At 33.1% G+C, this 11,751-nt stretch overlaps 1 protein-coding gene across 1 annotated transcript; it reads right to left on the minus strand.

Annotated features, from left to right (window-relative positions):
* Window positions 1-7,165: 7,165 nt before the first annotated feature.
* Window positions 7,166-7,945, minus strand: LOC113780694 (E3 ubiquitin-protein ligase Praja-2-like). The gene has a single exon (XM_027326475.1). The coding sequence runs from the start codon at window positions 7,943-7,945 to the stop codon at window positions 7,166-7,168; it is 780 nt and encodes a 259-aa protein (XP_027182276.1).
* Window positions 7,946-11,751: the final 3,806 nt, after the last annotated feature.

The raw sequence follows: 11,751 nt of genomic DNA on the forward strand, positions 1-11,751 counted from the left end.
TGGGCAAAAATTGTGGGTTCTCCAACGTATTACCCTTCCCAAATGATATGATGATAAGAGCTTATGAATGAACATTTAAAGCAACTTTTGTTTCTCTCTTGGTAACTCAGTCTTTCTGTTTTGACCCCCTTTTGACTCATTTTCTTTGCCTGTTTCTTGGAGCGTGCATGAACAAGGGAAATCAATGGGTCCCTATCTATTGAATTGAATGCAAATTGGATATAGTCATACTCCCAATATAGATTGAGGATCACACATGCACACACATACATTTGCCTAGTAGGTGGATTCTTGGGACAGATTGGGAGTTAACTAATATGGGCAAGTTCAAGGATCCAAACTACAAAAGTTTTATCATCAATTCTTGGAGATGGTGGAGTTTGTTAGCCAGTCATGAACCTTAATGTACAACTATAATATATTGCCCAGAAGGCAAAAAGTTGGGGAATGCTATTGAATGCTGTTGTTCCTCGAATTTAATAAGGACAACCATAATGGTAAAAAGAATTCAACCAAGAATGAACATTTTTCTAAATTGGTCTTGTACCCTGCTCTACATATTTTATTGTTTTTGCCATTTCCTATCAATACAGTTCATTTCTTTCACAATTTTCCAAGAGCAAGCATCCTTGAACTGTTGGGGAAAACTCAAATTATCACTTAGAGAACACTAGTTTGATTATTGCATCTTTCAAACCTACATTTACACAGGTCCTGGAAACATTGACCTCAAAAACTAAAAGAAAATCAAACTTTTAAACTATCAAAGAAGTTGTGTTCAGATGTTATTCCTTTAGCTTCTCATGTGGGTGGAAACAGCTCCTTCTCATCCATTTGATGACATCATAAAACCAAATAGCAAAGACTTAATTATATTAGCATTCCCCAGCATTCAAACGTGACACCTTTTCCTTTCACAATGATACACATTGCTGGGATAGAACTTTAATGTAGGAATGTTTAACTATAAGCCCAAGGGGGAACATATATACAAGAGAACCAGTCCCTACGGCTTGTCCAAGGGAAAAAAAATTAGGACCAGAAAACGCATTTTTGTCAAGGAAAGAAACGGTTAAATTGATTAGAAATAATGATTGTAATGTCATGCAACAATAATTGTTCATAACAATAAGTGACAATATTTTTGTTTTAAAAAATTAAAAATTTGCATGAAGGACAAAGTCTCAGTAAAACACAGAACGTGATAAAAATGCATCAATCGAAATTTGTACAGCTGAATATCTGACTTACAATTGAGAATGCAGAGCACTCTGCATTGCTGATCACTAAGTCTACAACTACAAATATTAGTTTGGATTGAGAGGTGACTTTTCAGGATGGTTGATGAATAAAGGATTTTCGAGTCGTGGATTTCCATCAGGTACATAAAACTCAGCAGCGGTGGTACGGTCAGGAATGCCAATTTCCCAAAATTTTGGACCATTTCTAGGAGGCGTAAATACGAATTCAATCTGCACCATTTTTATTATTAATAGAACCCATTTCTTTGCGTACACAAAACATAATTCTTTTTATGAAAGTTAATGTACACTAAAACGGAATTAGCATACTATACTAGGCAATTTGTTTGTTTCATTTTTCAGTTCCCAAGAACATGAAATCTAATTTAATGGGCCTGAAAAGTCAGTAATTGGTTCTTGGTAAAACTATCCTCACCCCCAACCTTCCTATTCTCGTAACCACCTTTCTATCATACCGTATCTTCCAAATTCAGTCACCTATTTGTATGCTTTGAGTGTTTGGTGTCTCTATAAGGGATCCCGTGTTCTATTTATGTGTAATGGTGTCTATAAGTGATTGAGTTTTCTATGGGTGTGTGACTGCACATCCATGTCCAAAACCCACAAGCAAGCATATTCCAAAAGGAGGAGATGCCGCCATCCATAAATCAAATGAAACCCAAAAAACTGGACTGAAATTTTTGGCCAAAAAATTAATTAGGGCAAACCATTTGGGGGAAAATTAGGGAGGCAAAAGAGAATCAGCATACCTTTTTTTGTAGAGAGTTGCTGCTAAATGTGGTCTTCTATTTCATCATTTCCAAGCCAAGATCGATTAGCAGATGGCGAGGAGATGTTTCTTGGTTCTCGGCGAGGAGATGTTTCCGGCAGAGATGAGCAGTGTGTTTTTTGGTTCTCGGCAGAGATGAGGAGCTGTGTGTTTTTTGGTTCTAAGTGTTGCTTGTTGGCTGTTGGCTCATGGCTGGTAGTAGTGTTTTGTTCGGTGAATGACTAAACATGACCGCGAGTTGTTGGTTTCACTAAGTGTTCAAGTCAATTCCGCGCTTCTCCTCAAACTATTGACTTTGAATTAAATTTCAATTCCTTACATTTCCCCCCCTGCTCGTACCAAAATTTCAACCCAAGTTTTTTAGTTTTGAATTAATATTTTACTAATATATTATTACTTGCAACTTTTAAATATTTTTGTAAAAATATTCATAATAGGTAATTTTTTTATGACATCAAACAGTTGATCCCATATTAATATTGATATCACTTTCTCAAAATTGTGAACTAAATTACAACTTACTTATCTTTCTTTTCATTATTTTTGCCCAAAACTCCAGAATTTTTTTTTATTTTATAATAAGGAGAGATGATTTGTTTCAAATGGTTAATTTCACTTCAAATTATTGCACTAATATTAATTTACATGACAAAATTTGAGTTCCTAATAGTTAAAAAAATCATTAGAGAGCAAAAACAGAATAACAATTGGTTGTCACTAATGACCAAATTTCTTGTAATAGATTTGCAAGATATAGATTTATGGGTAATTTCTTTTTTTTTTTTGCTTTCACATATTTAATTTATGTTAAATACAAAACCTACCAGTTTCCCTTTCATAAAAATATTAGTACAACACTTTTTGAAATTTACTTACAAACATTTATGTATTTAACATAAATTAAATGATTCAGAGTGAAATGCCCATAAAGAGCAAAATATTTGTTCATGTAAAGGAAACCCACAAAGAGTTGGTACTTTATGGGCCATTTCTTTTTTTAAAAAAATTTAATTTATGTTGAAAAGATAACCTGCCAGTTTTCGTTTTGTAAGAAATCAGTGTAACACTTTTTGAATTTTACTTACAAACATTTATAAATTTATCATAAATTATATGTTTGAGAGTAAAATGCCCATAAAAAGTTGGTACTTTGAATAGATAATGCTCATTTGCCCATAAACTACACTCCCTGAAGGCTATTTTGTTAATTACTTTGTAGTACTTTGTTATTCCTTTGCTAATACTACTTGGCATGTAGTACAAAGGATAAATCTGGCATAAATTTCTTATTCCATTGATAAAAAGACCTGCCTGCCTTATAACTATTGTAATGAAAGATATATCTTTAGAGTTTATAACAAATTATTACTTAAGTTCGAGAAAATTATAAAATATTTATGCATAGTTTATCAAGATACCATTCGCAATTTCCTAATAAAAAAATAGGGGCTAAATTGTAAAAGTTAGGGTGCCATAATAGAAATAATAAAATTGGTGTATTACATATGGGGGTTTAATTGTAAAAGTTAGAGTGCCATAGTAGAATTAATGAAATTGGTGAATTACATATGGGGCTAAATTACAAAAGTTAGGGAGTAATAACAGAATTAAAGAAATCGGTGTACTACATATGGGGCTAAATTGTAAAAGTTAAGGTATCATAATGGAATAAATGGAATTTTTTACAACATTTGGGGCTAAATCGCAAAAGTTAGGGTGGCACAGTAGAATTAATGAAAGTGACTTAGAAATAAGTATTTTAAACTGTGACGATTAATTCTTGTCACTAAATCCGAATCGGTAGAGTGACAGTGACGATATTAGAAGTTGTCACTATATAGATCATTTTAGTGACAACATTTTTCAAGGTCGTCAATGAAGACTAGTTGCTTTGAGCAATTATGACAACTTTCCTTGTCGTCACTAACAAACACGTTTTATGACGACTTTTGTCGTTACTAAACAATGTTGTCACTCATGATCATATTTCTTGCAGTGTAGTTTGTGACGAAAATAACGGGTCGTCACTAAAAATTTAGTTGCTTTGATGCAATTGTGACAACTTTAGGTGTCGCGACTAAAGAATCCCCTTTTATGACGACTTATTGTCATCACTACAAAATGTTGTCACTAATAAACTTTTTTTTAGTGATTAGTGACGACAACAAAAAGTCGTCCATAAATAGGCCAAGCAATAGTGATGATGTTCTTAATGTCGTCACTATTGTGTGTTCTAAACACTCCCGCGCTCTTGCTAAATCTTGGCGGGAATTTACTAGTGACGACTTAGAAAAGTCGTCACAAACGAGTTGGCCTCCATTAGAGGTTTGTGACGAGTTAGAAAGTCGTCAATAAAGGATCAACTTTTGTGACAACTTTTTTTCGTCACAGAGAAAAGTTGTCACTAATGACCAATTTTCTTGTAGTGACCCTTGCCTGCCCCATCATCATTATGATTTTTTACTTGATTTAACTTTTTATATTTATATAGATCTAAAAATAGTTTGGATTAGCTGTTTTTGAAGGTATTTTAAAAATATTTTACTATAGTAATGTAGGTGAAAAACTCTTAATTTCAGTGTTTCTAATGATGTTTTTGAGAGTGTTTTTGAAAATATATTTCAGGATATTTTTAAGATTTATGTAAGTGTCCGGTGCAACCCAATGAGTACAAACAAATTCACAATGATGCACAAAGATATATCAAATTTAAGCACAATAAAGAAAACTTAATTAAAGAGAAAGGATAAGAAATGCAAACCAAATATCAAACCAATAGCCTCTTCAATTGATGGCGATGCTAACCAAGATGTACAAGTGAAGGCTCACTCCTTCCTCACCCCAAACACACTTTGGTTGAGCCAAGGAGTTTTACAACAATTCTAGTTAACCCTCAACAACCTACACTTGAAAGATCACTCACCCAATTAAGAACTATTTTATACAAATGAGGCAACCTTCACCAAGGTTTTACCACTTCAAGTGATAGGTTCACCTTCACCAAGGTTTTACTCCTCCTAGAGAGTAACCTTCACTTGAGCAACCTCACAACCCAACTTTCCCAACCCCTTATACAACCAACAAAGAATCTTTCTACTCAAAAATCTCACTTGTAAGCTTGTATTTTGTGTTGGCAAAAGTCCCGTGTCTTCTTGTGCTTTGGGGTGTTTATAGAAGGTGAGAAATGGCTCCAAAAGGCTCTCCAACGGTCAAATATTAAATGCTGTCAAAACTAGCCGTTGGCCTGTCGGACGTTCGAACCACCTGTCGGACGTCCGAACCCTGCGTCCGAACGTCGTCAGAGAGTCATCAAATCTTTGCGAAATTTCTCGGACGTCCGATGCGATTGATGTGCGTCCGAGGGGTGCGTCCGATCCTTCCGGACGTCCGATGCTTCCTCACGAGCGTCCGACAGAATATCCTTCCTGATGTTCTTCATCCTTTCGGACGTCCGATAGCTTCCTTTCGGACGTCCCACATGAGTGCCCTGTTTTTGCTTCTTCTTTTGTGCCACAAGAATCTGTTCTAACAAATTGCTCACATAAAAACATTAGCCCAAATCTACATTTTGGTTTGTTAATCATCAAAACCAAGGATTGATCGACCAAGGTCAACAATTTAATATTTTAATGGGGTATTTTTAAAATTTTATAAAACTTTACCACCACCCACCATCCCTCCTTCTTTCTCCCTTTTCCTCCTTCCTTTTCTTCCTTCCCCTCCCTCCCCTTCTCCCTCCTCCCCACCCCTTTCATGCAACTCTCTTCTCCTCCCCATCCCCCTCCTATAGTCACCACCCATGACCAGATACTAGTCGCCATGGCCGGTGACCAAAGGAGAGAGGGAAAGGGAAGGGGGGTTGCAAGAGAGGATAGGAGGAGGGAGAAGAAAGAACGAAGAAGGATGAGGGAGGAGAGAAGAGGGGGAGCTGGCAGTGGATGGTGGTATGTGATGAAAGCTGATGATGGTGGTGGTGGGTGATGGATGAAGAAGAAAGAGGGGGGTTTTTATTTTATTTTTTAGTATATTTGAGATATTTCTTTTTTTTAGTTGTTTTTGGAGTTGCTTTTAGAATTTATTATTGTTGATTTGTAAAACAAAAACAGTTTTTTAAAAAACTGTTGAATCCAAGCGGATTCTCACTTTATTATAACAACATAACATATTACTTAATTCATGTAAATATATTCATATAATAACAATAACATAGCATTTATATCATAGTATACATTCCTCCTTGTACACATTCTGCAATTTGCAGAGATACTTTGACATTTAAATATTTAGTCGTACTCCAATGTGGTTTTGGCGACTGTTCTCTTTTGTTTCGCCAATGCAGAGCAAAGTGTCAATGAGTTTGAAGAAGCAATGCTGCTGCAATTAATTTTTAGTACAAAATCTACATATTTATAACATCTCCAATGTTATGTGTACATTAATTTCAAAAAATTAATTCTTATTAAGACAATTTTTCAAATTAGATTTGCAATCCTATATTAGTCCTCAAAACCTAACTTAACTAGTAAGAATATTAGTCCCTAACTGAACTTTCAACCCTTGAGAAATTTTATCCGTAGTTACCTTTTGACTAATGAAATATTACCAATTAGACAAATAAGGACACACAATCTTATTTGGATTGTATTTAATATGGAATTAGTAAGCTCCACAATCTAATTTGAAGCTTTTTCATTGTTCAAAGGTCAACTATTCGAGTTGCCAAAGTCATTGATTCAAGATAAAATTTCTCCAATCTCTCCAATTTTCCTTGTTCTCTTGTAAGACTCACTTGAAAAAAATAAATTGTAAAGTATGGAAAACTTTTGGTTCGACATAGTAGCATGTAATCAAGATTCAAGATTAACCTATAAATGACATGCAAGAAATTAATTTCCATAAAACAATGAAAAAGAAAAATATCATTATGAGAAATTCTACCTTGTCATTGTGGGTATCACATTTTTAACTCGACATTAATAGTTCATGCTATTGAACTATTGGTACCTATTGTATTTGACGCTTTCCCTATCTTCATATCCAAGCTTATGTACATGTCCAACAATTACAGAAATTAATTTGAAGTGTGAGAATTTTACAAACAAACTTTGCAATCATATCTGCTAATAAATCTGGACTAAACACAAGGACATTCAGAACGACACAAGGGGCACATATGACTCTCTTGTAGCCACTTGCGAATGCAATCTCCATGGAAGACATGATAGCAATGCAAACGAGTGACTTCTGATCCCAGAACCAAGTCTTCCAAGCAAATTGGACAAGACTTGTTTGAACTACAACCCTCTAGCCTCACCACCTCCAGTTTTCTAATGCATGATGGACTTGTTGCTCCAAACCTTGTGCTTGTTTCGTACGTCAATTCTTCAATCGTTCGCGGCCTGCTAATTGCTTCTTTGTAGTCCTTCTCGAAATTGGGGTCATTCTTCTTCTTGTCATCATACCAAGAATTCCATTCCTTGAGCTCGCTATCTGGGACTTTAACTTCTTTTCTGATTTCTAATGTAAAAGGCAGAATATTGTAGCTTGCAGGATCGATACTGCTTAATTGTTCCCTCGTCCAACATGCAAAATCATAAGCAAAAATAGCCGTTCCTTCGATATCTATGTCGAATGGAAGCAACGTTTCATCACTAGCAAGCATGTATATTACTCTTTCTGTGAAGACTGATTTTGAGCCTATATAGCGCAGTGGAATATCAAGCTGTTCCTCACGGTAAAAGCCTTGAATGCTTCTTTCATTAGCCGACTTGTAGTCGATGGAGATGATAATCTTGATTGCATATAAAGGAAACGGAAGACATGGATTGTAATCGGGGAGATCTGCACCAGCCTCAGTTATTACTTCATATTCATGAGGAGAATTGACTGGCGGCAGCCAACCTGGTGGTGACATATTGAATGTTTTTCAGAAAAGATGGAGAAAATCTTAGAAGAAAGCAAGAAAGATATCTCTGGGAGGGTTTGTTTTCTTGATTTTTTTTTTCGATTGACGAGCTTTGATGTTTTCAAGGATAATGATCTGTGTATCGATATATGCACAAGTATCTAGCAACGGTTTTGTCATTCCTAATTTGTTTTGGAGATGGAACTTCAGTAAAGGCAATAGTTGAACAATTTTGGTTCTTGGAACCTGAATCCCATTCAGTGTTAATTTAGAATTCTTGATAACAAATGCTTCGAGATCAAAGTCGGTAGTTCTGAAGTTGTTGTTATTATCATTATTATTAATTTGTTGGGTATTAATTCTCTGTTTTTGTAATGGGATAGTTCTTTTGAATTTAGATGAATTAATTAAAACACCATATAGGCATGCCCCGACAAATCTATTTGTGCCTTAAGTTGAAGGTGTTAAGAGTAATATACATGCAAGAATTTCATTATCAGTAGTAAATATCCCTTAAATCTTTGATTTATTTGAATTTGTTTCAGTTTTCCGTCCTGCTATTATTTTCATGTGTTTGATCAACACGTTCATCTGATTGTGATGCTGTCACTTGTACAATGTACTGATCGCGTTTATTCAATGGTGGCGACTAAATTGGTGATTCCATTATTTAGACCTTGATCAATTTGAAAGTGAAAAACGATTTTAGTTTCAAGGATTGTGAACAATTTGGAAGGGAGAAAAAAAGAGAAAAGGAAAAGCTAGTATGTAAATCTCGGGGCTTGCTGAGAATGTACACGAAAGTATGAAATCTTGAAATCTCTTTTCCAGACGTGATTAGGATTTGAGTATATTAGATGACAAGAATGGTGTTTGGATCTGTCTAACGGGTGCTCATTGAACACTCGTTAAGGTATATTTTAGGTGTCATAATCTTATAAATGTAAGATTAAATGAGGAAAGTATATAAATGTAATAGAGGATAATAATTATTGTTGTATATATATATATACATGATGTGTTAGTCAAATTTTAGGTGTGTTAATGAATATCCATTTGGCACCTATTAAAAAAACTTATGGAATTTATGTATGGGATTTCTTTGTTTCCTTGAGAAAATAGAGCAATTATTTGGATAGTTTATTATATGCACAAATTTATTTGTTTTTATCATAAATATATTTTTTTTAAAAAAAATTATTTTTTACAAAAAAATTATTTCAACTAATCTCCTATTTACACATACTCTACACACACACACACACTAAAAGTTAGTAGTTCACTTGTCAACAAGGCTAACGCATTTTTTCAATGTCACCCATCTTATTCAGGAAAGTTTTATTTGTGCGTTTTATCTCTTGATTTGCTTTTTTCTTCTCTTGTTTTTGTTCTTGTCTTTTATTTTGAGAAATTGCTCCAATCTATGCATCCAATTAATTTCACACTTATCTAATTTGAATACATGTCCGTTCTTACCAACTAAACCAACTATAGTACTTTTTATAAAGCTCTGGAAAGGTCCCTGCAAGTGAGCAATGATGGAGCCAAGGGGGGGGCAGAGGGGGGCCATGGCCCCCCCTAAGTTTTGAAAATTTTAATTCATAATATGTAAATATATGTATAAGACAAAGTTGGCCCCCCCTAATTTTTTACAATTTTAGTTTATATTATGAGAGTTTATATATATAGATATATATATATATATATATATCTCTCTGTCTGTGTATATGAATTAGGCAACTTTGATTTAATTTTTTCTTAAAAAAAAGTTATTTATTTTTTTATTGTGCTAATTATTTAACATTCAAAAAATTAAACATATAATTTGATAATCCATAGTAAATTGACCCAATTTTATATATTATAATAAAGGACTCAATTCATAATTATCAATGGGCTAAAACAAAAATAATTACTTTATTGGTCCATATACAAATATACAACTTAACCTAATTGATAAAAAATTTAAAATTAGTGATCTATACTCTTGTTGACTCATATACAAATGTACAAATAATTACTTGAAGGCTTTGTGAAAACAAGAAATTGAGTGTCTATTCTGTTGTTGACAGATTGATTACATTTGTTCTCACTCTTCCTATATCAACTGCAACTATAGAACGGACATTTTCAATTATGAATATAATCAAAACAAATATCCAAAACAAGATAAAAAATAATTTCTTGAATGATTATCTAACAATGTACATAAAAAAAGGGAAGTTGTTCAAAAATTTAGTATTGATTCAATTATAGATGAATTTAGTTCTATGAAAGAACGTAAAGCTCAGTTTACTTTTAAAAAAAGAGGTTGAAATTCAAGGTATGCTAACATAACTTTTATCTTTTATTAATTGAAAATAGTTATATTTTTGTTTTTGCACAAGTGACATATTGGAGCATTTTCTCATAATGTACAATTTGGGTAATTTGTGATCTTATAAGATATTTAATTAAAGGTTATTTCTTATCCTAATTTTTGTTATGATTATGCTGCATATTTATGAAATAGACATACCTTTATAATTAAAATTAATATTTGATATTTTAAGATGTCATATATTTAAATAGATGAAAATTATTTTGAATATAACATATTAAGATGATTTTGTTCAGAAAAATTCCCCCCCCCCCAAAGGAAAAAATCCTGGCTCCATTCTATAGTCTATAGAATGGACATTTTCAATTATGAAGATAATCAAAACAAAACTCCAAAACAAGATAATGGATAATTTCTTGAATGATTGCCTAAAAAAAAAGGAAGTTGTTCGAAAATTTAGCATTGATTCAATTATACATGAATTTAATTCTATAAAAGAACGTAAATCTCAATTTATTTTTAATAAAAGAGGATGAAATTTCAAGGTATGCTAACATAACTTTTATCTTTTTTTAATTGAAAATAGTTATATATTTGTTTTTGTACAAGTGACATATTGGAGCATCTTCTCATAATGTGCAACTTAGGTGGTTTGTGATATTATAAGATATTTAATCAAAGGTTATTTCTTGTCTAAATTTTAGTTATGACTATGTTATATATTTATGAAATAGACATACCTTTATAATTAAAGTTAATATTTAATATTTTAAGATGTCATATATTTAAATAAATGAAAATTATTTTAAACATAACATATTAAGGTAATTTTGTTCGAAAAAATTTTGGCCCCCCCAAGGAAAAAATCCTGGCTCCGTCACTGCAAAGTGAGGGTAGACCTTTGTGCATTAATTGTTGTTATTAGCACGTCCAACTCTTGGACTCATTGAGGTAATAAACTTTTTTTTATTGGAGTTTATACATCTAATAGGATGCCATTGGTTTGAAATTTTGTAAAATTTTGAAGTTTGGGAATGAAAAGTCAGACCATGACCAAAAGGTACCAAATATTTGGATTGGGTCTCAATAAGTTGCCATAAATCTACATGCCCATCTGGTTGAAGTCCTTGGACAATACTAAAAGGTCAAAGGATTTAGTTGGCACGAAGAACACCAGTCCTAATCTTGATCAATTGGACTTGAGGGAAGGAAAATTAAAGAGAGTGAAACGAGCTATTTAATTGTTGAAATTTGATAAAAAAAACTCCCAAGGTGGCTGGAAAGTTTCCAGGACAAAGAACAAAAAAGAATACATAATCAGATATGTATGTTCTGCATTCATGCATTACAAATCTTCAAGAATTTGAAGAGATTGAATCAATTTGAAGTTTTTTAGGAGATGTGAATATAATCATCAATTATTGACCAATGCAAGGGACACATATTACTCGTTAGCAACCACCTCGAAATACAATCTCTATGGAAAATATGCGAG

This window comes from Coffea eugenioides, chromosome 8, assembly GCF_003713205.1.
Source record: "Coffea eugenioides isolate CCC68of chromosome 8, Ceug_1.0, whole genome shotgun sequence".
In the NCBI taxonomy this organism is placed as follows: Eukaryota; Viridiplantae; Streptophyta; class Magnoliopsida; order Gentianales; family Rubiaceae; genus Coffea; species Coffea eugenioides.